The following is a 27,446-nucleotide window of genomic DNA, read 5'->3' on the forward strand; positions in this document are numbered from 1 at the left end:
AGCTCTCACGTCTTCCTCTGTCCGTCTTGGCTCGCTCAGCCTCTGCTCATCCTCCACTACATGCTCCATTTTGCCATTGAAGCACTTCTGCTGTCTGCGGGAGAGCATGGGTGATGGGAAGGCCGCTGCATGTCTGCTCACCTTCGTGCATGTCCGCGTGTCCGCCAAGCACGTGCACCGCGCTGTCCCTGCAGCAGGCCTTTGTTTCAGAAAATGTGCTGAAGGAGGGAAATTTCATAGGAAACCACAATGTCCGAGGCCTGAATGATTCATTTGGGTTTAATGAGCCTTGCAGGGGGAGTTTAGACCGGTATTGGGTTAGGCTGAACAGAGCTTTATTATGCATTTGCTGCGCTGCTGTTCTGCTGGGTCTGACCCTTGGCGTGGCTTGGGGCAGCACTGATGGCACGTTTTGTTTCTGAGTCCTGCACGTTTTGAGACAGATGTCTGTTCTGCGTGCTGCTTGCACTGGCATCTCAGTTTAACATTAGGAGGCAGATCAGCGGGTTTAATTGGCTAGGAAACCTTCCTGGAGGCTGCCATACTTGGAAGATTTCCAGAAGTGGGAGACCCTAAATACCAAGAAGAGAAAAAGGAGGTTACTCACTAGCCAAACAGCAATAAGACAATGTATTGTGTATTTTGTACTTTCCTTGCCCTGCAGTTAAGGTATTTTTTTGTTTAGTGGAAGTATTTAAGTTGGGCAGTGAGGCTTTTGCGTTTCCATGGTGTGTGTATGTACTAGGAGCTCAGTAAAGGAGCTCTTATGGATGACAGGCTTAGGGTCCAGAAGTTGGGCATTACAGCCAGCAAAGGCGGTGGTTTCTATTGGAGGGAAGAAGCCTTCCTTTCCTTGATGATACCCTTGGGAGAAGCACCTTCTCACTGTTCTGTATCCCTATAACAATACCTGCCCCCACAGGCTCTGGGATTAAACCTATGAATTCCTGCAGCATCCTCTCACATCGTTCTGTTTTGTGTTCTAACACCATCATTTTTTTTCCACGATCCATTTTCCTTTAACAGGCGTCACTTTTCTTATCCTAATGGTCTGTTTTTCTCTTTCTCTCCCCCTTTTCTCTGCTCAGTTTTCTGCTCTCTTGCTGTTTCTCCAGAGCTTCCTCCTCGCTATTTGCTGGGCCAGGCCCAACGGCCCAACACAATCACCCATGTTTGTTGGTACCGGAACCAGAGCCTATCCCTGTCTGATTACCTGTGCATGATCCAGGTAAAAATGCCTCTCAAGTTCTGCGCTGGTGGGAGGAGCCATGGGATGCCAAGTAAAATGTGCAACGTCTCTCTCCATAATTGCTTAGTGAACCCATGTGTTGTGCTAGCACGAGGATGCCCCAGTTATCCAGCAGAGGAGTTGCAATGTTGCCTCGTTGGTACAGGATTTCCTTCTATTTCTGCTTCCCAGAGTGGTTCTCTGTGTAATTCTGCTGTGTGCTGTCTTTCTCTAATTTTAAAATCCATTTGCTTTCATTCCATGCTGTAGGTTTCCTTACCCCCTTGCCCAAATGTTGGGTGACTGCCTCCAGGATGGCAACATTTAACTAGCACAGCACTTCCCTGCAGCCTGCTTTTCACGTGGGGCTTGGCTTAGCTAGCTGCTGCGTTCCTGTCCACAGCTCTGGCTTCCATCACCAGCCTTTGTTTCCTCTGCTGCTTTATTTTCTTTCTCACGCAGTGTCTTGTACTTACTTTTTTTGCATGAAAAAAAAAAAGGGACTAAAGGGATGAATGCCCTTGTGGCTATCGCTGTTTCCCTGGCCATAGAGTGCAGAGGACAGTGGGGGCTGGACAGCTGAGTCTGCGTGGCACTCTGCCATGTGCTGCCTGATGTGACACTGAGATCCAGTGAGCAGTTCAACATCAAGTAACTTCATATCAGGGGAGAGAAATTGCTAGTTTGCTCGTCACTGGCATGTGAACAGAGCAGGGCTGTTTCCTAGAATTGGTGATCTGAAGATACATTCAGTTACCATATGAAATATCCAGGAGGCCTTTTAAAACATGGCTGCAAGTGCTGTTTTATGCAGAAACAGTTATATCCGAGAGCCTCAGGCTCTTTAACTGCATCAGCTGACTTATTTTTCCCAAAGACAGGGATCTGTGGTTTCATGGCAGTTTTCTTTTTCATTCTGTGCTAGAACCAGCTCTCCGGCTACTTGCTGAGGAAGTTCAAAAACAGCAACGGGTGGCAGAAACTGTGGGTCGTCTTCACCAACTTCTGCCTGTTCTTCTACAAAACGCACCAGGTGAGCCAACGTAGCTGAGAGGGGTGGTGTTTGGGGTGGTGCAGGGACCCTGGAGATCCTTTGCTTTCAGCTACAGGCCCTTCTTGTGATTTGGAGAGTAACCAGTGAAAGACTAGGTAGTAATTAATGAAGCAAGGCTCTGTAAGGCTGCAGGCCCTCCTTGCAGCTTGTAATCAAGATTTCAGTTTGTGTTAATGGTGCTCACCTTTTATATTTGAGGGGAGAGAGGTCTCATGATGCTTCCACTAAGGGAAGTCAGGGAATTAGCAGCCTTCTGGCAGTCTCTGTCTCTCACCTGCTCTCAGCTGGGGGCTGCAGCACAGTTAACAGTTACGCAGGCATCAGGAATTTCTCTGCCAGGGTGTATTCAGTATCTGTGTTTGTAACGAGCTGTGCTGCAGTGCAATGCCTGCCTTTTCATTTTACTCATCCCCAAACCTGTATATTTTCTGGCTTCTTGGGGGCGTACTTCTTTTGGGAAGGATATTTTAGCTTTCAAGTTAGATCTGTGCTTGGGATTCCAGAGAGTTGCTGAGGAGGGGAAAAGGGAGAGCCCAGCAGGCAGTGGAGGGCAGGGGAAAAGCAGCAAGTAACTCTTGTAATCCAGTGCAAGGAGCTGGGGGAAGTCTTACCACCTAGCACAGGCTTCACGAGAGATAGAGGCAGCTCCTCCTCCCGTTCGCTCCTAAGCAAAAATGCAAAGCCCCTGAACTCTACAGTGCAGCAGAGTGTTGGGAGCTGTGTGGCAGGGGATGTCTCGCAGTACGGCCGTGCTGTTTGGCTCTTCCAGGACGATTATCCCTTGGCCAGTCTCCCGCTGCTGGGCTATGCAGTCAGCTCCCCTGTAGAGGCAGATGGCATTCAGAAGGATTATGTCTTCAAGCTGCAGTTCAAATCCCACGTTTATTTCTTCAGGGCTGAGAGCAAATACACCTTTGAGAGGTAATTTTACGTTTTTTTTTCTATATATATTTCTTAGTATATAACGTGCTGTTAACTCACTGGTTGATAATGCAGAGCCCTCTCTTTACTTCCAACTACTTCCTGGTCTGAGTGACCTTACCGAACACCCAGCACATCCTCAGTAATGAAGTTTCCTTCCTCTTCGTACCCATAACCAGAACCCCTGTCCTTGCAGGGGAAGGCTGGTGGTTACACCTAGAGCTGTAGGCTCTGCTTTCTCTCCAGTCTGGAGCTTTCTTGGGGCTGGGGAGCAACATAGATGGAAGGGCTGTGAGATGCTCAGCCCCACTGGGTCTAGGGAGTCAGATTTATAGTTCATTAAAAATTATGGTAAGAATACCTTTTTTTTTTTTTCCTCCTCTCAGTCTCTAAAGAAAGAGAAGTTATAGCACAAGGCTGAGAACAGTGAGTGCTGTGGTGCTTCTCAGTTTACTGCTTTCTCTGTAATAAAGCTTTTCACGGGCTTACACATACAGTCCAAAGTGAACTGTGTTTAAAATCCATCACATACAAAACTTTGCTATCACATTAGCTGTTTAAAACCCTTGTGTTGCTTTTTGCCTTGCAGGGTATTTCTTGAGGTTTATGCTTGTTTGTTTGAGTGTGTTTTTAGTCAGAAAGAGAAAACACCATGTACTTTCCCCTTCCTTGGGAAGAGCATCACACGCTTGTGAGCAGCATACATATCAGTTACCTGAGACAGCAGAGTTGTGTTCTTTAACTGGTTTCATAGAGTAATTTCAAGAGGAAAAAATGTAATTCACAGTTGCTGTTTGTATTGTTTCCTTCATTGTTGCTTTGTTTTATGCCATATGAGCAAGTCTGTAACCTAGCTGATTGTAAGAAAAACAATCCATACCACTAAGAAAAATGTTGGTAGCTCGTCCTCCTCAGATAAACACTTCCTGTACAGTTATAAGAGAACACAGTTTGCTCTAATAAAAGCTCTTGGGAGCTCAAAGCATTGTAGAGCTGTTCTTTGAACAGGCAGCCATGTTCTGCAGTGTATTTGCCACGACTTTGTGGTGGGAAACAGACATTTCATGAGGTTTGGTAAAAGTAATCCTACTCATAACAAAAGCATGAGATTGTGTCAGTGAGGGAGGGGCTAAGCACTTCTAATGCCCTGTTACTCCTTTCTTGCCAGGTGGATGGAGGTGATCAAGAGGGCAACCAGCTCTCCTGCAAGGTCAAGTCTCTTGCTTCCCCAGGACAAGAAGGATAGTCACTCAGACTGAAGCGGGGCAGAGCTGGATCTCTGCCATAAACATCAGGAAAGGATGCGGGTGGAAACAGGAGTCTCTGGAGTTGAGAAAGCAAAGAACCAGGAAGCTCATTTCCACCTGGTATGGAACGGGGGAGCTAGGGAGTTGCAGACAGGGATCACATCCACTCTGAAGGGTATGGGAGAGGGTCAGGTCTGCTCCAGTTGAACCCACTTAGAGAGAACCTAACAACCGCAGAGCTTTGGTGTGCACACATTGTGGAAGGTATATTGGTCCAGTTGTACCTGTACAGTAACACCCTTGCCTGCCCTGAAGGCAAACACCACCTTGTTTTTACGTTTTGACTGGATGATCGGCACGTGTGGGAGGAAACCAGCGGCTGTCAGTGGTGTGACCAGCTCACAGTGCTGGTGTCAGGCTTGCTGTGGCTCCCAGCAGTTCCCTTCCCTGGATGCTCGTGGCTGGCTGCACGGCCAGTCTTGCTGCTGTTAACATCAACCTGCCGGCATACTCGCCTTAGACTAACGGGGGACCCACAGATACATACAGCGTGAAGAGTTCATTGGGAGCAGAAACAGCAGCTCTTATAGAACAGTTCTGCTACTTGGAAGCTGCCAAGACAATGATTTTCCAGGGGAAGGGGGAGGAATGAACTCAGCTGTTGAGATGTCAGTATATTGCGGGTTGGTACAGGTAGGGTGCATGGTTTTTCCTCCAAACTCTGCTATGGTGCATGCTGAGAGGGTCACTTGCTATGCTCATATCACAGCTCCAGAGTTCTTTTATCCTGTAGTAGGCATTACTTAAGGCATGGGATGGCAAACACTCTTCACCCTTATGTGGGTGATATTTTCAAGGCATTTAAGCAATACAGGAGAACAAGGTTCTCTGAAAGTCACTGTTGCTTGTGCTTCTGTTACATAAAGACTTTTGAAAATCCCTGTTCATACCTTTAAATATGGGGTGGGATCCATCTTCCATTTCTAATGAAGGTGTAAAAGTCACTGGATTCTAGATGGAGAATTAGTGTGTGAGGACTCTATTAAATCTCTGTATTAAAGCTGAAATGGTTGCAGTTTGTTTTTGTAAAGCTGTCATATTTGTTTGCTTCTACCGATGGACTGAAGTAAGGTAAATGCCATACACTGCTGTTGGACATGGTTTTGATGAGCTTTTATTTTAGTATTTGCATAGTAGAAAAAGGAACAAGGAAGTAGTGTAGTGAAAGATAAAAGAAAGTGTTGCTTGTTGTGAGGATGGAGGATTGCTGAGATCCCTGTGGAAATTGGGCATACGGAGGCCGACCTGTGCATTCTCCAAGGCTATTTAGGGGTTGTGGTCAGGTAGGAGGCTTAAGAGGAATTTTCCAGACTGCTCACTTGGCATTTGCCTTGTAGGGAAGACAGGTGACTGCAGATCCACTCTTCACTACCACTGTCACAATGACCATTGTCCCTGTAAGTTATATGTACTTAATTTATTAGTGTCTTTTTTAAAAAAAATAACTGTCATAGGTGTACACATGTGGATTGACTAGATATGTTATAATCCAGCTGAATGACTGTTGAAAGTAAATAGCATCTTGATATAAACCTATCTCAGCCTCTTATTCCTGCCAAGGGCCACACTCCGGGGAGAGGGGACAGCATGGCCACAGAAGTGTTGCTTTTCTCAGCCCTGACAGAAGAGGTTTCACTCTTTATTAATGAGTTTTTACTTTCAGTGGTTTTCCTGGATGATGCTGACTGTGCCTCTGTCAAGGTAACACCTGAAGTCTTTCAGCAGGAGCATTTTCCTCTTTAATGAGAGCATCCCTGTGCAATTAGCACCATTTGCTGGGCTACTGCAGGGAACCTCTGCAGGAACAGGTAGGTTCCCTGCCAGCAGCCGCTAGGGGCAGTTACTTACTGTAGCCTTTTCCAGCACCAGGCTTCAAAATATTGGTACCAGGGTTGAGTTCCTCACTAGGCTGCCAGGACTATGGTTGAGCTCCCCCAGCAGCAGCTGTGAGCCAGCAGCAGCAGCAGGACAGCACTGACCCCCAGGCACAGAAGTGCTCACCTCTGTCATGGTTCAGTGGCACCAGCTGAGGGGGAGCAGCTCAAGGCTGTGGTTGGAACCGAAGCAGTTGTGTAGCAGCAGGCTCAGAGAGGCCCTGGGGTCCCCAAAAGCAAGCTGTGCTTGCCAGAAGGCAGCATTGTTGGGTTCACACGCTCGGGCATGTATAGCATGACATTATACATGGCTAACTGCCAGAAGAGAGGAAAGGTGGAAAAATGCACGTTTCTGAGAGCAGGGTGAGAAAAGGGGAGTGCAGTCTTTTCTGCCTGGGGTGAAATAGCCTCGTATTTGTACCTGCACTGACAGCTTGCCTGCTGAAAATTGGATAGACTTTTTTTTAAATTATGTCCATAAACCAGCAGTCCATTTCTCTAGCACAACCCTTTAAAAATTAAACTGTGAGGTGTACCCTATGTTACCAGACACTGCATGAATGGTAACAAGCCAGCCTCGCTCTAAGCAAGCAGCTTGGAGGCATTTTTTGCATGCTCCAGTAATCTCTTCACCCCAACTTGTTTTTCTATCTCATAAATGTCAAAAGCTGTTTCTGTATCATAAAAGAAGAACCAAAGAACACAGCAGAAGGATACACCCTGAAGGTGTTAGTACATAACTCATAGGTACTTGCATGGCTAATCCAGAGACTGAACACCTACCATCAACTGACCCTCCAGTCCCTGCTGGTAGTACACATGGCTGGATGCTGTAGGGGAAGACCAGACACTACAAAGAAAGCACAGCTTGAATACTTTTTAACCTAGTAAGAAAAAAAGTTACACCAACTTCCTTCGTTTCATTACTTTATTGAAAGTGGCAGATCCCTTTCAACGTTTTTAAAAACTAAAACCATTGTTGCTTTGAATACTGGACAAAGTTTGTGGGGATTGTTTCCTTTAAAAAAAATTACTCATTACACTGCAGTGCATGTGAGTAATAATACAAGGTACCTTACTGACACAATTTGCTACTGTCATGAACAGCAACTTTAAAAGCAGCAGGAGCCCTTTCTGCTAGGCTGCAGCCTCTGCCTTCCACCTCAGTAAGTTTTGTTTCTGTACATTAACAACTTCTCCTCCTCCTCCAGAGGGAAAGAAATGGGTTTGTTCTGTTCTTCATAAATACAGGTTCCAAGCCTGCTCACCTCACAGTGAAACACCACTCTGCAGCAGCTGTCCAGCAAGATGAACCAGCAGCACCTTCTCTCTGCCAGATGAGAGCATAGTGTTTGCCAACCCTGTATTTACCCATCAGAGAGGAACAGCAAAGGACAGGCATAAGCTAAAGTGAATGCAGCACACAGGGATGAGGGAATGTATGCTCCTTTTGAGCTACTTTTAGCCCAGCACTTACAATCCGCAGGTCTGAATCAAAGTACCAAAAACCAAGCCTTACTGCTAACCATGTGGCCTATCTGTCTGTAAAAAAAAAAAATAATGCTGAACAGCTGCAGCTGTTGTTCTCAGTGGCTTTGGGGTGAGCCACATCATTCACACACAAACACTCAGACAGAAAGATCTGCATGTCTCAGGTCCTGCTGACTTTATGGGAAAACCTTTACAATTAGAGAGCAGATTGCTAAGCAACCAGCTATCAGAAGTTATTCTCCTAAGTCTCCTTCTAGACCTTGAAAGTATAGATGGTATCAATTTGAATTAAAAACTTGTTTTATAAACTAGTACTATACAGAAAGCAAAGCTACTTGGGATGGCTCCACCAGAATACCTCTAAGCAGGCACTAGGGCCACAGATGCTTTCACCCCTCTGCTAGCAAACACCACCACACTGGAGCAGAGCCCTGGCTTCAGCAGGATTAATTCCCCGGCTGAAGGAAGAGCAGTAAAGTGACAAGAGGAGGAGAGAGGCCTAGAGGTTTTTTTTGTTTTGTTTTGTTTTTTTGCAAACTCCCAACCACAGCATACAGACACCATTGCTGCTAGCCCTCCAATTGGAGTCTTGCCTCATGCACTGCTACATGGTGTAGTACTGCCTCTCGAAGAGCTGAAGCCCTGGCAGTACTGAGCTCTGGCTGTCGTGTTCCCCTCCACTCCCTTTTTAATCCTTCTGCAACATTTGAGTACATGCAGTAGGTGTTCACTGAGCTTAAAGGTGAGGACTGCCAAAAGCCAAGTATCTGATCCCTTCAGCTGCAGAAAGCACCAAGGAAGGGAACTCCAGCAGCTCCCAAACCAAATGTAACCGCTTTGCCCAGCCACTAGAGACCCAAGGCGAGTTCTGCTGTTGCCTGGATTAGACAAACCAAGGCTTAATACAAAACGATGTCCCAAAGACAAACAGCAGCAGTCAAACCCATCCTCTTATGAAACAAGCTAGGAAAGAGCAGCAGCAACCTACACATTTTTTCCTGTCTGCTGCTGTAGTTTAAAAGCTTCTCTTTACTAGTGTACGAAGGAGTTGAAACAATCCTCCAGAACAACTGGAGAGCTGTTCTAACTTTCCCAGAGGCTGTAGTGCATCTAGAGCTTGCAAACATACCTGCATTCACACATAACTGCTCACAAACACTTCTTTAGGAAGGGCTGGAGGCTAAACCCATCGCACTTTGAAACATAACTGAAGGGAAGACAATCTCCCCTTCTTCCAGCAGGCGCCATTTATCAGTAACAAGCTGTGAATCAAACCAAGCCAACATGGATACATCCATAGGGAAACAATTAAAAACTGCATTGATTACATCGTAAAAACAATTAGACCACCCATCATGGGCTCTGCAAAAGGTCTAAATTGTACTTGCATTGCGAACCCCACCCTGGGTTATCATGGAAACACGTGTAATATGAAGGCTCTGAAATGTCCTGGAGTCCGTAACACAATGTTACATCCAACAGCAGATGGTGGTCTGGATTAGAGACGTAGTTCTTATGAAGCTGGAAAAAATCCTTCCCCCCCTTAAAACAGCAGCAGGGAATGTCTGTGTCAGCGGGCAGAGGTCAGGTGGTTCCGACTGTGTGAAAACCTGCGAGGAAGAACAGAAGAGGGGGAGCAGATCACTGCTGCCCAGGGAAAGCCCTCACCTGAAGGCTGCTCATGCGCACTGCCCTGAACACCCTCTCTGGGGACTGAGAGACAAATCTAATTTTTTCTATCTAGATAAAGCTGTAAGTCTTGAAAGGAAAACACAACAATTTAACAAAACAGCCAAGAAGGTGCTTTCCCTCCCCCCCCATGCCTTTAAGATTCAAGTTGAGGCTAACAAGAAATTTGGAGCATTGCTGTTTTACAGCAAGAAGCAAACAAGTGGCTCTGAGATTTTACAAACCTCCAAACAAGCACCAACCTAATGCCTCTGCCCCATCCTGCGCTGCCATTGCTAGGCTGCTACGAGTCAGAGACACGGAGCAGCTGATCTGCAGTCAACCAAGGCACATCTCAGCATCCCCTGCTCAGCTAGGGGCCAAAACCTTTGCAAGCATCAGCAGGACACGTCCGTTCTGTGACCTCTGCTCTCAACAGAGAGGAGAGCTCTCTTTCCTGCTCTGAGGGATGAGCAAACCCCCAGCAGATTTGCTTGAAAGCTTTAATGACTTAGTAACAGAAAGCCTCAGGGATGGTCAGCATTTCCAGTCCTTAGTATCTAATGGTGTGTGGTTTTTTTGCACTTGACAGCCTAATTGCCACCTCAGCTACAAGACAGCAACTAAGCCAGCTTAAAGCCACCAGAAATAAAAGCTTAGAAAGCCCAAATTCAAGGATACACTGATTGGATTGGATTTCCATTACCATCCAGAGCACAGAGTGCCTCCTTTGGTCATACAAGCAGCACGATACTTAATGTTTGGCCCCTCACTGGTTAGTAAGCTAGAAGTAAAGTTCCTTGGTTAGTCAGGAAAGAGGGAAATTTTCTGATGGCCTACTGTGAGAGGGAGAAAAGCCACATTAATGCTAAATAAAGCCTAATAAAGCTGGGAACAGGACCTGACAGTGTTGCCTGCACTACAGAGATGTGACTGAACATGGTGCCAGTAGTGGGGGCAAGTTTGGCACAGCACCTATCGAGCAGCACAGAGCTTAATTAATTCTACTGGACTATACTCCTTCACTGGCATAATAACTAATTCCCTTCAATAAGAATAAAGATTCCTGATACATGAAAGTGAGTAAGCAAAACAACCAACTGCAAGTAGTGCAATAAAGCACATGCCCTACAGTGAATCAGATTTCTCCATTCCACAAGTGATCCTGATGACATTTTGCACTGTCCTCACCACATGGGTAACAGGACCACCACGATGTCACATGAAGGATGAAGGCGAGCAGCAGCATCTTGCTGTGCTCTGCTACTTTCACCTACACCACAGGAACTTGTTCAATGTGAGACAAGACTCAAGGCAGGAAGAACTGCTTCCATTAAATGGAAAACACTTAGAAAAAGTGACTCCGGCTATTGGGTCAACTGTCACCAGCATTCACATCTTAGGTGCCCTAATTGCTCAGTAGCAAACTTGAACATAGTTACAGGGTATTAGCTACAGGGTATGACCGTGGTGCAGTTCACTCCAGCTCCACTCAGCTTGCACTCTCAAGGGCACTCACCTTTGTACCCGCTCCACCATGTGTGCTATCAGTTTGTCAGAGATGCCTGGGCAGGACTCCTCAGCCAAGCTAAAGGCATTCTCCAGCTCCTCCATAGCTCCCACATTGCCTCCAGTCTGCTTGTGCTTATCTTTAAGCTGCAAAAGCCAGGAACAGCGTGTTAGCTTGTCAGGCAGTGCAGACATTAAGTCCCTTTCCCCTTTAGGATGATTCCACAAGGGTGCAGGAGTACACCCACATTGCTCAGAGAAAAAAAATAAGTCTTTTTGCAATCTAGAAGATAGAAGGCTGATATCTGGAATTCAGGCTTTCCTCCAGGTACTAATAGCAATTGAAGTCCGTATAAAGCAGGCTCTGATGTACTGCCAAACAACCTAAGCAATATTAGCAATGGATCAACAGCCCCAAAACCACAAGAGTAGCAACACAGCAAAGAACTCCAGCCATATCTGAACCAGTACAGTCACCTTTGCTGCTAAGGACAGCTTAGCACCCAGACGCATGTAAAGGCTTCCAGGAAGGAAAGGCAGAAAATACCCTACGGCCAGAATTACTCCTCACCAAGAGAGAGCTGTCCCAAGAGAACCGAGGAACAAAGCCCACACACCAAGACCTCTGTGTGCAGTGTATGACCTAAGTGAAAAGCCTGTTTGCATTTATCATTTTTAGCATGCTCTCAGGGGGCCTCAGCAGTAGCAAGTCTGCATGCACATGATTCCTGTTGTTAAGCTGAAGTCGCTAAAACTTCATCATTACAGTTTGAAATAGCTAAACCTCCATCATTACAGAAATACTGATGTTGAGCCTGAAGGAGTGTGTCACTGGAAAACCCACAGTCCTATTTTCTACACGTCCCCACCTTCTCCACTTTAGCAACTAATGCCCCTTCCCAGCGTGCACCATTATGCAGTGGCCTGAACAACAATCAAAACCTTCTGCTGAACAAGAAGTGTCTGCCAGCTAACCACTGCCCGGTTCAATTAGGCAGTGCCGATAAGGAGCTTTCCATAAGCGTCACAATTCTTTGCCTGCACTTTGAGGATCAGCCTCTCTCGTTAGAGCTCACCTTGTCCTGCTTTCTGGCCCCAGGAGAAGAGATGAATGCTAACCCCCAGCTGGAGCCAGCCCCATGCCCCAAGTCCCCCAGCAGAAACAAAGGGCTGCAGCCAGGAGCTGCTGCCTCGCCAGCGGGGCGCTGCTCAGGGACACAGCCTCAGCTGAGCCCCAGAACCCGGGGCAAGGGAGTCAAAGCAGCAGGAAGGAAAGGCCCAGAAGTCACCTCCCACAGGGAACTGGCACAGCAAGGTTGGTGAGAAGCACAAAGACGCTCTCACTGGTTGGAAGAGCTCAGAGCTCCAAGTGCTCCCCACCCCAAAAGGCTCCTAAACAGAAAGGACTGAGAAGCAGTCAGTGACTATGCTGTATGATCAAACTGCCTGCATCAGAAACCAGAAGTACCCCTTTTTACCACACAGGTCTAGGCCTATGACACCTAGGCTTTCTGCCTCTGAAAGTCAAGCCCAGCAGACTACAGAAGAGGCCAGTGAGCAACATTCTCAGTTTCCTAAGCAGTGCTGTCTCAAGAGCACCAAATGCCTGCTTTTCAGATCAGACTCTGCTTTTTTTGCCCTGCAAAACCCTCTTTCCACACAGCACTAGACCTGAGAAGAAAGTTCAAGTCCAGAGACCATCCTTGAAAAAAAGCTCAGCCCTGTGCGGGGCCACCCCGGAGCAGGATCAGGATACAGAAGAGCAAGTCATTATGATGAGAGAAAGGTTTCTGTCACCAGCACCTCAAGAAAAGACACAGAGGGCCCTGGCACACGGTGTCTGTGTAAGTTCTTTCTTTCTAAGCAGACCCTCATGTCCTACTGTCCTGCTGGGAGCAGCAGCTGCAGCCTGTAGCCACCCCGATAATCATTTTCTGCTTTTGCTCCCTTAAAACACCAGCCACTTGGAAAGACAAAATTACTGAAACTATCCCATCAATAATTGTAGCTTTTAGTTCAACTCCACATCCACAAAGCAAGGAATGGGAACAGGGTGGACTTTCCAAACCCCTTTTCTTTGTCCACCTTCCAGACGCCATACAGCAGGTACCACCTTGGTCTTGGCATGCTAGCAATAGTTGTGCCTGTATGATACTGGGGTTAAGGAATGGGCTACCTCACCCCACTTCCCTTCTCCAAACCCTTCATGTTCACATATCCACGGCAGGTCTCTCTTCATCTCCAGCCACCACAGACAGCAAAGTCTCCTACTCACCTCCCCAAAGACTGGGTGAACAAGCGTGGAGAGACACTGTGACCGTGGCTGCCTCTTGATGGGCTCGGTAGGCTAGAAAGCAACATGAAAAGAATTTTCAAGCACAGGCAACAGTTTCCAGGGCATGCAAACCACTAAGCCTTTGATAATTTCTTAGCACCTCAACAGCAGCCCCTTTATCAGGTCTCAGGAAAACTACAGCTTGCATTACCCCAAGGATGTGGATGATGCAGCTCTGGAGCACTAGCCCTTGATAGCAGACAACAGTAAGTTTTAGAACGTGAGTCACTGGCAGTTTCCCCAAGACCCTCAGAGCTTGTTTTAGTTCAGCCCACTTCTGAAGGAACAGACGGCAAACAGACCTTCTGGGAACCATGCAGAGCCATTCCTTTGTGCAGCTTGCTCAAGGAGTTGGGACGAATAGTTGGTGGGAATGTCCAGATTGGACCCTGGTCTCCATCCTCCGTGTCTCCATCACTGCAAACACAAAGGGGAAGGTCAAGACAAAGCCTCAGCTCCATACGCGCTATGTTTTACCCATGCATTCCCACAGGCACAAGCTCTCCCTCACCTGATCACTGTATCACCACAGGGCTTCAAGCATTTCCCTACCCCAGAGAAAATCCTAAAGAGAAACCACGTCAGTCTCTACAGCCCACATACAGCATCACAGACCTGTGCCAATATGTTTCCAAATCACTACAACCACCTCACGAATTCACCTACATGAATACACAAAACCACATACCCCACCTGTTGCCACAGTTATAAAGCCTGTAACTCTTTGAAAGGCTTTTTTTTTTTTTTTAACTGAAGGTGCATAACATACAGGCAACAAGAGCCTTGTTTTACTAGTTACACGCAGATGTTTCTTCTTAATACTTTTGGTTTCTTATACTCAAAGGGAGTGTAAGACTAAGAGGAGTACAGACAACCGGGTCCCACTGAAGAGGAGGTAAAAGCCTGTTCCTTCAGGCAGCAGCTACCTCCTCCCATAAGCAGCAGCTCTCAGGCCCTGAGCTACAGATGATCCCCACCCCAGGTTGGGAAAAGGACCCAAGCTGCTTGCAGCAGGCTGCCCCAGCACACACGGTCTAGCAGGGACAACCCCCTGCAGGGAATTCACACGTACATGTCAGAATCACCAGAACTCGAATCTTCTCCGTGGCCCTCTGACTTCCAGCGCTTGAACCGATCGATCAGCTCCATTAGGAATGAGGTTTTCTTCGTGTAGCGTGTGATGAATTTGTGCTTTAGCAACTCTTTAGCTGTTGGCCTCTGGAGCAAATAAGAAAAACAATCTGCATCTAACAGTGTCTGTACACTACACTACTCGCCAGGCTTCCCTGTCCACTCTGCAAGCTCAGCACTTCTTTTTTTCCAGCAGAGAGGATGCGTTGCCTCTAAAATAGTCTACCCAGGTTCTGAGGTGGACAGCAATACTCACAAATCTAGGATCCTTATTGAGGCAGGCTTCCACAAACTCCTTGAAGGGCTTGCTGTGGTGACCCTCGAGTGTTGGAGGGTTATTTTTGGGGATCAGGAAGAGAACCCTCATAGGATGCAGGTCAGAATTCGGAGGCTCTCCCTTTGCTAGTTCAATGGCTGTAATTCCAAGGGACCAGATGTCTGCCTGAGAGAGGAGCAAGAACAGTGACTGCAAAAGAGGGCAAGGAGCAATTCTACAACATGGAAGCATGCAGCTTTGACACAGCTGAAGGGCTCATAACATAAAATCAGACAGGATGCTTCACGTTTAACAGACAAATTTCTGCAACAGATCCCGAACCATAGCAGGAAAGCATTGTTCTTGCTACAAGCAGCACTTCCAGTCCCTGCATTAACCCTAGCACTACACAGAGCAGTACCAAGCAGGAACTGTTCTCTTGCTCCCAGCTCACCTTGAAGTCATAAGCAGACTGTTTGATGACCTCTGGTGCCATCCAGAACGGAGTCCCAACAAAGGTGTTCCTCTTGATCTGTGTATCCGTCAGCTGTCCGGCCACCCCGAAGTCAGCCAGTTTCACATCTCCTTGTTCCGAAAGCAGCACGTTGGCAGCTGTTCACACCAACAAGCAGTAAGCCCAATGGTTTCTGAATGATCCGCAACCCACACAGAACTGAGCACTGAGAAGGGCCCTCCCATAACATCCCCATTTGCCCCATGGAAACCCTCAGTTTGGATTTCCAGTATCAGATTCATTCCCATGTTCTGACCTTTTGCTGGGTAACACGGAACAAATTTGTAGATATGGTTGGGGAATATTTCTGGGGCAGTAGCAAGAAGTAGATACGAAGGGCCACACAATAACTAGATGCGATTCCTGCCAACAGGAGGCAATTTGGCCTGAGATATCTCAAATGGTCTTGATGTTTTTTTTTCAGAGCAACATTCAGCACAAGTTAAGCTGCAGATCCTTCAAAGCAGCTCACTTGTCCTGGCTTTGTACTGCTTCCCACTCGGTAGAAGAGAACCTCACTGCTCAGGTTCCCTACACATCTCCTGGCTGAGATGGCATGAGGTTTCTCTGCTGTTTGTTCACACGCCCTCCTGCAGAGGGTCGGAGCACTTAGCATCCAGCTCTGGCCACCACCTACACAGCACTGTCCTGCCCTCCTGCTTTCCTTTGGTGCCCTGTGCTCAGCGCGAGACTGCTCCTCAGGTGCGCTGCACAGAGCCAGTGCCTAGGAAAATCAGTAGCAGGGTAAGACAATGCAGGCTACCCTGATTTTCTAGGGCTTTGGACCCTGGGAGTTCATTACATGATGACCAGCTAACACATGTGATGGGGTCCAGCAATAAAGACGTAACTGGGAGCCAGCTGATATTTGAGCACACCATTCACTGATACCTTTGCTAAAGCCCCCCTGCCTGCCCAAACTGCAAATGCCAAAGAGCTACAGACCCTTACTGCTACTCTACACCTTAAAGACAAAAAACATGAGTTGCGATGAAGTGACAAACACCAGATTCAGAAACAAGCAACCCAACAGGGAAAGCAGTACTAGGAGACAGTCTTTGAAACCTCTGTGATTAGTTCTGTGTAACACTTTGGGATCTGTCTTAGTGGAGATCACCACTCTGCTTCTTGTAAAGGAAATTCCTCTTACCTTTGATGTCCCTGTGGATCTTCCTCTCAGAGTGTAGATAATCCAAGCCCTTTAGAATTTCCCTCAGGATAGTAGCTATGTAAGTCTCCTCCAAGGGCCCTGGTTTTAGCTGAAAAAGGGCAGGAAGATGATTTCAGGGTGAGCGATGGCTTGGAATCACAAGCCTCTCCATTTGTTACCTGGAAACCTTTTGCCAAGCAGGTCATATTCAGCGGGAAGTACCTACTGCACAGCCTGGTGCACACACTGCAAGCAGAACATCGGACTTTGCGCTGCCACACTAAATGGAAAATCCTTGGAGGACTTTCTGCCAGTCTGTTAAAGGCTTCCCAGACAACAGCAGGACACTTGTGTCTTGCTCTGACTTGGAAATACACTGATGAACAGAACAGCTTCAGTTTCTCCAGATCACACCTCTTTGCTAGCATGCAAGGGCTGAATTTCAGCCATTGCAACAGACCAGGGAGAACTTTTCCCCTCTGGCTGTGGGGGAATAGGGTACTGTACCAAAGCTTTCCTCCTTTTAATGAGTTCTCCTCCTGTTGATTACAGGTCCCCCTAACTGCACCCTTCCTCCAAATCAGTGCAGACTCAACAGTTTTCACTATATGACCTTAGTTACTGCTCTGGAAAAACAGGCTTTCTAGTCCCAAGGAGAAAAGCAAAATCCTGTGAAAGAATACAGCACAGAAGAACTTCTTTCATGTGTTTACTCTGCATTTGTATTGCCATAAAATCCGGGGCAGCTTGTTAGACATTTGTATTGTTTAACACCTGGAAATCCTGATCGCAGACCAGATCCCTTCTGACCTTGATGCCATGCAAGCACTAAACAATCCCCAAAGCTCCTTCCAGGCACATAACTTTGGTTGGGTGAGCTCTAGGTGTGTGTTGCTCAAAACCAGCTTGCTGCTGTCAAATTTCATTTCAGTGGCTTTTTCCACTGTAAAGCAGCAGAGCACCCTGGAGAACTGCATGGAGCTCAGCTGTCCAAGTACAAGCATTTCCCCTGCCCTGCCCTGCCTACCCTGCAGGCACAGGGCCGTCAAAAAGATGTCATGTGGCGAGTGAGCATGTGGCTTGAGGACATTTCACAAACCAAGGCTCCAGCAAACATTTTTGGGGATCCATAGCTTACCAGATACTTACCAAATCCAGGGCTGAACCTCCTCCCAGGTACTCCATGATTATCCACAGCTTAGTGCCCTGCAAGCAAGAGCAAAGACAGTAATAAGAGCAGGCAGACAAGCACAACACCCGAGGCAGCGAGACACACGAACAACCCCCATACATAGTCCAAGAGACGCTGCACACCACAGCTCTCAGAGACAGCAGTGGAGCTGCTCCCGCCCTTGACATTTCCTTCTCTTGGTCCTTAGCTCTATCTGAAGAAGTTTTGTGCCACCACAGACACCAGACTACACAGCCCACAGCAATATGCATATTGTCAGGCTGGAGCCATTCAACAGCACCCTAAAGATCAAGCACATCGTGCCAATGACAAGAGCCTTGCAGCCTTTGATCTCATTAAAGGGATTGCAAGGGTACAGTCAGCAAGATGCTTTTTTCCTCCCCAGAGGAGAAATTTCCAGATTGAGGTTCACCAGATCCTGGTAGGAGATAAGCAGCAGGCCCATGAAATCCCAGCTTTCTTGGTGTTTTTGGCAGAAGGCTGAGAAAACGCATTATCACCCTTGATAAATACATCAGGAATTATCAAGGGACAAAGAGGCGAAGAGCTGCTTTGCTACAGACTCAGTGTCACACACACCTCCAGCAGCTGGCACGCGGAGGCCACTTTGATGATCACTACAAGCTTCCATTAGGGACTCCCGACCCTGTTTTCAACAGGAGCAATATCTTATTGCTTCACCGCTCCTTCAAGGACTCAGATCCTGCCCATTTCATCACTTCTGCACCCCCTCAATGTGGTCCTGCAAGGCCAGGACCACTGCAAGAAAGCTGCAGTCCTCGATGGGTTAATTTGTAAGTGCTGCCCTGTACCTGCCAGCAGGCTAGTTTGCAATGTAAGTCCAGCTGGCTTAGTGGTTTTGAGCCATCCACAATATCCAGTGCTCTGGCAGCCTTTTTGGGGCAGTGGAAACATGGGCAGCACTGCCCAGAGGGCAGTTTGAGTTTTGGGCAGCAGCATTTCATAGTGAGGAAACTGTGTGCTGCTGGAGGGAGTGCTCTAAGCTCCCACTTAGAGCAGAGAAACAGGCATTCCCCTGAGAAGAGCACACTCCACTTCCTGGCAAGGATTTCCACGCGCTATGTACCCAAAAGTAACTGGCGCTGTGTTGTCTGGGAGGGCAGGGGGTTGGGAAGAAGTATCAGACAATCACAAGATCGTGATGCAGTTTCAAGCTCTTCTTCTTTCCAGAGACAGCCTGGATCCTTCTAGAAATATAAAGCCCTCAGCAGTACAACCTTAAAACCACGGTATTTCCAAAAAGCACTCCACAAATTTCCTTTCCAGAACGGTCAGACCAGGGATGGACCCAGCTGTGCAGCACAAAGTCTGCTCTTCCCTGCAGTGCTCTTGGGACCATGTGAGGAACCTCGTTTCCACGTGCCCTGAAAGTGCCTTAAAGCCTGGCATCAGGTTTTAATAAAGGTTAGGTTTTAATAAAAACCACACAAAAGCAGCAGGCAGAGCCACGCTGACGCTCACGGGCTGGGCACCTGCCCACCACCAGCTGCAGCACCCGCTCCCAAACTGCTGGCAAAAGAATCGCCACGGCTTTGCCCTACCTTCAGGTAGGAGCCGTAGTACCGGGTGATGTAGGGACTGTCACACTGGCTGAGCACCGTGATCTCCTGCTGAATGTCCTCAATTTCATCCTCCGCCTCCTCCAGATCGATGATCTTGATGGCAACCACCTCCTTGGTGCGGTTGTCGATCCCTTTGTACACTTCACCAAACGACCCTTTGCCGATGCGCTCCAGCTTGGTGAACAGCTCCTCGGGATCCACCCTGGAGTGCTAGAGCAGGAGGGAGGGGAGGGAGAAGTCAGAGAGAAGGGGAGAGCACCGTGAATACCCCCCAGAGCCCTTGTCATCGCACCTCCCTGCCCACGCCATGCAATTCACCTGCCTTAATTCACCCCTGTGCCCTAAATGGTCTCCATGTGCTGGAATTTATCACTGGCCATATCCAAGATGAGAACCAAAGCAGGCTTTTACCTGTGCTTTCTGCCCCTGCAGACTGTCAGGGGAGGAAGAGGAGAGAAGCCAGGAAGGAGAAGGTCAGCAAGCACCCCTACAGACAGCATCAGCCCTTCTGGGGCAGGACTGGTCTGGTCTGCAGCTCAGTCACAGGCACCAAACTGGTGCCAAAGCAGCTCCACGAGCAAGCGCTCATCTGTGTTTGACTGAAAGGCAGGCAAGGTGTGCCGGAGCCAGCCTCCATGCAAAGGCTGAGGTGGGAAAATGGACACCAAGAAGAGGCCAGCGGGGGCTCAGGAGGACGTTTCTCCAGTTTGCCTTCCTGCATTCACGGGTTTGAATGATTTGGAAGACTTCTACCCTACTCACGTGGAGGGTAACGTGTGCTGGGAACACAAACATCAAATCCCATCAGCTGCCTGCTCTGCTGTCAGGCAGCACCCAGCCTCTCCTCAGACATCTGCAGACAGAGCCTGACATCTCGGGAAGGCCAGCAGCACGGAGCCCAGGCACGTGGCCACCCCACAGGAGATGGGGGAGCTGAACGGACACCCCACCTGCAGCCCTGCTCTTCTGAGCTTCCTCTGCTCTCACTGGCACCCCCGGATGCGAGAGCAAGGAGCATTTCCCTCGCGAGATAAGCATGTCCACTGGGAGGCTACCAACGGCCTCCTCAGAGAAGTGCTGCCTCTGAAAAAGCAGCTGGGCTTCGAAGTTTAACTCCTTCACGGGAGGAACATTGATAAGAGGGGTAAGAATGATTTTCTGATTCGATTTTGTTCTGTCCAGCTGCAGACCAGGAGGTCTTGCTCTGCTTTATGAGTAGTTTTTTTTTTTTAAAAAGTCTTTTTTTAAAGCAAAAGCCATGGAAAATCTGGCCTGACTTGCAGGAAGCAGGCAAGCTGCTGGAGCAAGTTCTCCACACCTGGCACTTCTCCGTCTCACCTCGCACACATCACCCGGAGGGACCGCTCCCTTGTGAGGACCTTGGGCCGAGCAGAGATTTTATCTCTGAGATTTTATCTGCAAACAGCTGCATTCCTGCACCCACCGGCAGCCTCCAGCAGCAGGGCACTGCCGAGCAGCCCTAGGTGCTGCTTAATGATTAAGCCAGGCGGTCCTGGCAGGTGGTTTCCCTCCCTAACCCAGCTCTGCAGGGTCAGCTCCACAGGCAGCTCGCTCAGCGGGATCGCCACGGGCGCTCCAGTCCAAGACCCAGGAGGCTAACAGGATAACCAAAGATCCCTCTGCATGCTGAACAAACGCGCTGCAAACAGATGGGGGGGGATGTGCAGGGATGGAAGGAGCTGGGGATGAGTAATGGGGACTGCAGAGGGGATGGGGAAAGGGTCTGAGCTTGAGAAATGCCAGAAGACCACACAAGAATGATGGCTGCGGCGCAGGAGAGAACAGTCTGGCTAACCCAGGCTCCCCAAGAGCCAGCAGCAGTTTCCAGCTCTCTGCTGACTTCACGGGAAGGGGCAGCAGGGCAGCCTAGATGTTACCTCGCAGCCTCCCACAGCGCCGCAGAAATGCCACTCACCGCATCAGCCCCTCCACACATCAGGGAGAGAAGGAGGATTGTCTCCTAGCAGCACCCGGCTCCACAGGAGCCCCAGGAATCCTGCAAGGAAACCTTCCTCCCTAGATCATTCTTCTATGAAAAAAATGAAACGATGAGGTGTAAGCCACTGCTCCCCTTCTCAGCCTGGCACAGCACATCAAAGCATGAGGACTGAAACTCTTCAGGAACAGAAAATCAAGCAGAAGAGCACTGGCTGCTGCAGCCGGCTCCTGGGGCAACCAGCACCTTGTGCTGCAGGCTCTGTAATCATGGGCAACCTCCTGAGCAAGCTTCCCTAACCAGATACAGGTTTCTCACGTCCTCCGAGGAACAAGGAGGTTCAGGCAGAGGCGGTGAAGGAGACAGCCCTACCTGACGAGCACAAGAAAGCTCTGCCCAAGAGACTGATGGGCAGAAGGGACACAGCCCACCACACGAAGGGGGAACGGGGTCAATTGTAGGTACTGCGTTTACCCTGTCAGTGCCTGGTGCTTCAAAACTGACCCGGAAACACTTCAAAGACCTTAGGTGACACGGCAAGAGCGTGACCTGATGGAAAGAGCCACTCCAGCCACTGCTACAGTATCCTGGACTCCTGCTGCAGACCAGAGTCCATTAATGAATTTTTTCACTTTCTCTAAACAGGGAGAAAGAAAATAAGGAGGCGGTGGGGTGAGACATAGAAAAATAGGCCTCAACTCCAGCAGACTGCTGTCTGCCCAGCGGAAACACCTTGTGAACTACCGTCACAGATGCCATGGAAGGCACGGCCAGGTAGCAGGAGGCAGAGGCAATCCTGCCTTCCCACCACAAACTGAGCCAGATGAAATGACACCAGTCTGCAGGACACCTGCTCAGAAGCTCTCGTCCATTGCAGCTCCTGTTTGAGCTGTCATGTTTTTGTCCTGTCTGCAAATCTGAATTTTGGAGCTGAACAGCTGCAAAGACACCTGAAAAAAATGATCATTAGTAGAAAGTAACAGGAGCCAGATGAAACACTTCACATCTGCAATAAGCAGTCACAGGTGACCCGAAGAAGCTCCTCAGCATCTGTCAGCTTTGCTGACTGACTGCGGCTCCTCGTCCTGCTGCGACGCACGCAGCGCTTGAGGAACCGGTGCCTCATCGCACCCTTTTGCCTGCCTGAATGCCAGTAACACAGCAGATCCGGAGCAAAAGGTCTCACGCTGTTTCTCCCCATTGAGAGCAGTCAGACACTACAGATGGCTTGGAGACAGGCACGGAGGAGTTTTGAGAACAGCCAGAGCAGTATCTTGGTTGTACACGCAGGAAGAGGAAAGAACAAGGAGGAGAGGGATGAGGACAACCTGCAGGTAACGCAGGGTTTGGCAGCTCTGCCACCTCCAGCTGCAGAGACGGGCAGGATATCCCCGAGCTCCGAGAGGAGACTGGAGAAGGACAGACATCTGCCCTCATTTCACAGCTACAACCTGGAAAGATGCGTTGGGAATAGAAGCAAATACTGTTGGAACCCCCACGGGGTCTCCTCTCCAGGCTGCATCCAGCTGAGACTCCTGGAAGAGCTGCGTTCAGCATCACGAGCCAGCCAGCCCTGCACCCTGCTGGAAGCCAGAGCTCCTCAGCCTGGGGCAGCTCAGGCCCAGAATCCCTGTTCTACAACGGAGAAGTCTGTATGAAGAAAGGTGCTGTCAAGTCCCTCTCTGAGCTGCTTTACTTTAAGAACTGGAGCCCTCCAGGAGTTTGGCAGCCTCCAGAGCTTTACGTGGAGCTACGGCAGCATTTAATGTTACTTCTGACAGAAATACCTGCCAAGCAGCCAAACAAGCAAACACCATTGTCCTTTGCCACACACAGACGAAGGGTGAAGGTGGTTTTAACAAATCTCAGCTTCTGACCTCCTTTCCTTCGTTGCCTCCTCTCCTTCCAGGCTTCCCACCCAACATTTCTACTCGTTGCATGCCACGTACCAGAGACATCTGCAGCAGGCACTGCCACCTCTTTGGGGAAGTCAAGTTTGGATCTGGAAACATTTTAAGCTTCCCTGTACGAAATGGGTGCACACTGCTGAACCTGAGACAGTTCTGAGCTTCTGGAGTATACACAAGAGGGGAATTCCTGTCCAACACTTTGAAACACAAATATACTCTTTTGTCTGGGACTGCCAGCTTGCTTCACAGATAGCATTCTTTTGCCTCAGGGTTGGAAAGCACTGGCCAGAGAACTTGAGAGGCTTTTTCAAGGTCACATAAAGGAACAACAGAACTGGAAGCACAGCTGGCCTCAAAGCTTTAAACACCGTAATACAAATACACCACCCAGCAGACAAGAGCTCCCAACAAAGCCCAGAGGCCCGCTGCGCTGTGTATACACAGCAAAGGGCAACCACGAAAAGAAAGAGCACCTGATAAGCCCAGGCAGGAGAGCAGAGGCACAGAGGTAAAGCAGCTTCAGAACGTGCCTAAGGTAACTCAGCACGTGGGCAACAGAACAGGGAATCCAACACGCCTCGAGCCCCTGCCATCCCGATCCAAGCCCTACAGCCTCACAATTTTCACAGCACCTCCCCACTGCCCCTTACAATGCGGTTAAGGGACCTTCAGGCCAATTCCTACCGCTCTGCCAGCGAGCCTCGGTTAAATCCTTGGTGAGATCCCACCAAGGATTCCTGAAGAGACCCAAGGGATGGACAACAGACTGCTGTCCTACCCCAGGACCAGACAGAGAGCCATGGTATGACAAAACCTGGGAGTGCCTGACGTGCACAACTCAGAGATCAGACCCCTGCAACTCGGATAAGCCTTGTTACTGAGCACCGGGCACAAAAACCTTTGGAGCAACCCACTGAACAGCTACAGAGCTCAGCCCCCAGCCAGAGGGTACCTCCCCGTGTCCCTTCACCCCCCCACACACCGTGCCTCCCTCAGGCGCTACATTTACATTTAATCCCATAAGCGCTTCGGGGACGCAGTTTATGCGAAAGACAGCACTCGAGCCCGAAGGCATTGCAGCTTTAAACCATTAGAGGCCTCCCCCAGCTCCCCCAGCCCCCCTGGGCCGAGCCCGGGCACCCCCCGGAGGCCTGAGAGCCCGCGGGGCCCCCTCACCTGGCTGGCGAACTCCCTGAGGTGCGCCATGGCGGCGGGGCGCCGCTCCCCTCACGGCGCCGCTCCCCTCACAGGCCCCGCGGGCACCGACCCTCCCCCGCCCGGGCCCCCCGCCGCCCCTAGGGCTGCCGGTGGTGCTGCTGCCGGTGCTGGAGGTGCCGGCGCGGAGCCATCCCGGGCCCTGCCGCCGCCGCCCCCCCCCCACACAGCTCCGGGCCGCCCCGGGACACCGAGCTCGGCCGCGGCGGGGGCGGGAGCGCAACAACACGGCGCTGAGGCGCGACGCGGGGAGGGGGAGGCGGAGCCGCGGGGGGTGATGGGGGTTGTAGTTCGCCGCGCCGCGCAGCGCGCTCGGAGGGGAGGTTCTGGAGACTACAGAGCCCGGCGGGCAGCGGGAGGGGAGGGGAAAGGGTGGGGAGGCGCGAGGGATGCTGGGGCGGGGAGTCCGCAGGGGGTGGGAGGGGTGGGTGTGGGGGGGAGGTGGGGACTACACGGCCCAGCAGTCCCCGCGGGGGCTCCCAGTATGAGGGAATTGCTCCCAGTATGAGGGGATTTCTCCCAGTATGAGGGAACTTATCCCAGTATGAGGGAACCTCTCCCAGTACACGGAGATTTCTCCCAGTACGAGGGGTTTTCTCCCAGTAATGAGAGAGTTTCATGGAATTTAAATGCACCCTGTCTTAACTGAAAGGTTTTTAACAAAGGTCTCGCCTGTCAGAGTCCTGTATTTGTTGAGTTTATCCCATCAGGACCAGCCCCACAAAATGTGACAGTGTTGTCTCACAAACGTCCCTGTTCCAGCCCAGCACCCTCCTGGGTGATGTGGGGTTTGGACAGGTACCAGCCTGGTGCCCGGCATCTGGCAGGATGCTCACAAAAATATGTTTAAGTTAAATCACATGTGAAGCCTGGAGATGCACCAAAATCTGTCATGCTAACATTGCCCACAGACCTTAGCCTGGCCTAGCATGTGGCATGGTGATGAGCTAACAGTGACATGGAACAGCAATTAACTTGTTTTGTTGGCTTAATGTAGAATAAATCCTAAAGAAAAAGAATAAGGAAAAAAAAAAAAACACAAAAAAAAAAAAAAAACACCTTTTGCTTTTGTTTTGGGGGCTCTTATTCCTTTTCCCAAGCTGATTACAAGTGCTTAAAACTATGAGCAGGAAAATGTCAAATGCGTATGTGTGTAAGCATGTGTATTTGCTGTCTGTGCGTGTTGTGTGGCCGTATGCTGTGGGAGAATATGGCTGAAAGCTACCCGTCTGTATGTGTTGTTGGGGGCTCTTCTCATGGTAGAGAAGAAATAGCTTTCTAAAAAGTATTATTTTAAATGGGATTCGCTGGGTCAGTTTGGGTTTTCTTCTTCTCCCATTTCTAGTTCTTCCTGTTAAAAATCCAGAATTAAGAGAAACTAGGTTAAAATCCGGTGACAGAAGTATTTAAACAAGTCTTCTGCTAAACAAAATGGAAGCAAAACATCCACCCTAGTTCTGAAAGCCACTTAGAAACAAGCCACGCTGCAGCCCCCATCCCTGAGTCAAGCTCTTCCTGACCCTGAAGCCTGCTCTGTTCTTGTCTGCAGAACACAAGCGTTTGTGGGGGACGAGGGGGTCACTGCAGGGAGTATCCTCTCTTCCAGATACCTTTCCTTATTTTGGAATAACATCTAAAGCTTTCATCTCTAGATCACCCAGGAGAAAGTTTTCAAAACACAATAATTTTCCTGGGTTATAGCTATGATGTTGACAGTTGCACACCTGCTTCTGGGCTGTATGTATCTACTTCAGTACAGTCACTTCTAGTATGTACTTAAGTTTTTCTCCATTTGAGACGACTGGTACTTAAGGGTAGGTTGCGGTAAATAACCTGCCCTTGTGAAGTGCTAATAAAATTGCTTGATGCTCTCTATACAAAGTACTTATTTCAGAAAACTTGTACTCTGCTGACACTGCTTCAGATAATCCATGTTTCTCACAACAAAGAAATCTCTACTCAGGCATTTCAAACTCTTGTCCAGTAGCTGATACACCTGGTTGTGTTTCTGTGGAGTCCAGAGAAGGGTGTGAATAGTTGCTGCAAGGAACTTCTTGACTGATGTGTTCCTGTTCCACTAAAGTAGCACAGCTTTTACGTTTTGTTAGAAGCGCTGACTGCATCACAAAGGGTCCTACAGCCTCCTCTCCCAGTGTTCAGTGCCCTTCACCAGGTGATTTGGAGAACAATTCTTCATGCTTAACTCAAGATTTTAACTGCTCTGGTCTATGAAGCTCTTTCAAGAAGCTGTCTGTTTGTGCTTGGTTCAAGCACCAATGGATTTTCCTCTGTTGGAGTTGGGCCGGGTGGACCCAGAAGTGCCTCCACCTTAGCCATCCCGTGATGCTGGGATAACTGAGCAGAGTGGTACAGCATGGCTTGATACGGATGTCCTCCAGTCCCTGCAGCGTGCGGCAGCCCCTTTGGGGTTGAGATAAGCACGCAAGCCTGCTGCTGTTGTCCAGGTGCTGGGGCTGGCTCAGCCTGCAGCTCCGCAGGGCTTTCCACCCTGTTCTCCCTCCTCGCAGAGTGCAGCAGAGGCAAGAGAGTCACTCCGATGCCCTCGCTAGGCGAAGCAAGCTGTCTGGCAGCTCTCGGGACTGGAGGGTGCGTTTCTGAAGCAAACCCGGTTTGCTTTTTGCTGTTGCCACCAGGTGGCAACAACGGACTGCAGCCCATGCTTCTTTCAGGAAAGCAGCAAATGGCACCCAGCCCTGCCAAATTCCGGTTGCTCCATTGCTGCTGGCTGAAATGCTTCATTTTTCTGCGTGGGTCACTGCCTGCCTCTAGTGGGAGGTGGTGCTTGCAGCCAGTAGCTGAGTACTGTGCATGCCTGGCTTGCAAAGAAGAGCCTGGTGGAGGACAGGGAGGTGTTGGCAGGGGTTTGGTGACCAGGCTGGGCCTTGGGGGTTTCCTGCTGCATGGCCAGCATCTCGTGTCTACCCTGGGCCCTGTAACAGCAATTCAGGCACCATGAGGGCAAAACAGCAAAGAGTAAAATGAGTGTCATGGAGGGTGGCGGTGCTGATGCACACGGGTAGAAACAGCTGCTAAGTCATCACATGGTGGCTGGGTGACATGAGGTCTCCTGCCCCAGCTCCTTCTGTGTTACCGTGTGCAGTCCTCTGTATGTAAAGCTTGGCCATTTCTT

The 27,446-nt window shown here is 49.4% G+C and overlaps 2 protein-coding genes across 6 annotated transcripts in view; one reads left to right on the forward strand and one right to left on the reverse strand.

Annotated features, from left to right (window-relative positions):
* FARP2 (FERM, ARH/RhoGEF and pleckstrin domain protein 2) overlaps positions 1 to 4,505 on the forward strand; it is a 71,508-nt gene extending 67,003 nt beyond the window's left edge. The window contains exons 25-27 of one of the 3 annotated variants that reach the window (XR_014318116.1): positions 1,089 to 1,228; positions 2,154 to 2,261; positions 3,052 to 3,082. Coding sequence is in view for 1 of the 3 variants with exons in the window: in XM_082767185.1 (XP_082623311.1) it covers positions 2,154 to 2,261; positions 3,052 to 3,203; positions 4,372 to 4,462 (351 nt within the window). In the remaining 2 variants the exon portion in view is untranslated. Of the gene's footprint in view, positions 1 to 1,088; positions 1,229 to 2,153; positions 2,262 to 3,051; positions 3,204 to 4,371 lie in introns of those variants that run through there. The other 2 variants (XR_014318117.1, XM_082767185.1) reach the window with 2 other exon arrangements.
* STK25 (serine/threonine kinase 25) lies at positions 4 to 24,480 on the reverse strand. Of its 3 annotated transcripts, none has more exons than XM_082767187.1 (11): positions 24,257 to 24,480; positions 19,193 to 19,423; positions 17,588 to 17,644; positions 16,439 to 16,547; positions 15,229 to 15,386; positions 14,775 to 14,960; positions 14,460 to 14,605; positions 13,690 to 13,804; positions 13,328 to 13,399; positions 11,063 to 11,199; positions 4 to 572 (listed from the first exon to the last, which is right to left on the reverse strand). In XM_082767187.1, the coding sequence occupies exons 1-11, from the start codon at positions 24,284 to 24,286 to the stop codon at positions 509 to 511; spliced, it is 1,305 nt and encodes a 434-aa protein (XP_082623313.1). In that variant the 5' UTR covers positions 24,287 to 24,480; the 3' UTR covers positions 4 to 508. The 3 variants fall into 3 exon arrangements, with proteins under 3 accessions (XP_082623313.1, XP_082623312.1, XP_082623314.1); XM_082767186.1 differs by lacking the exon at positions 4 to 572 and adding an exon at positions 5,767 to 5,905; XM_082767188.1 differs by lacking the exon at positions 4 to 572 and adding an exon at positions 7,299 to 9,485 and having other exon boundaries at positions 24,257 to 24,478.
* Between the last annotated feature and the right edge of the window lie 2,966 nt (positions 24,481 to 27,446).

This window comes from Aythya marila (assembly GCF_965140915.1).
Source record: "Aythya marila genome assembly, chromosome: 9".
Lineage (NCBI taxonomy): Eukaryota > Metazoa > Chordata > Aves > Anseriformes > Anatidae > Aythya > Aythya marila.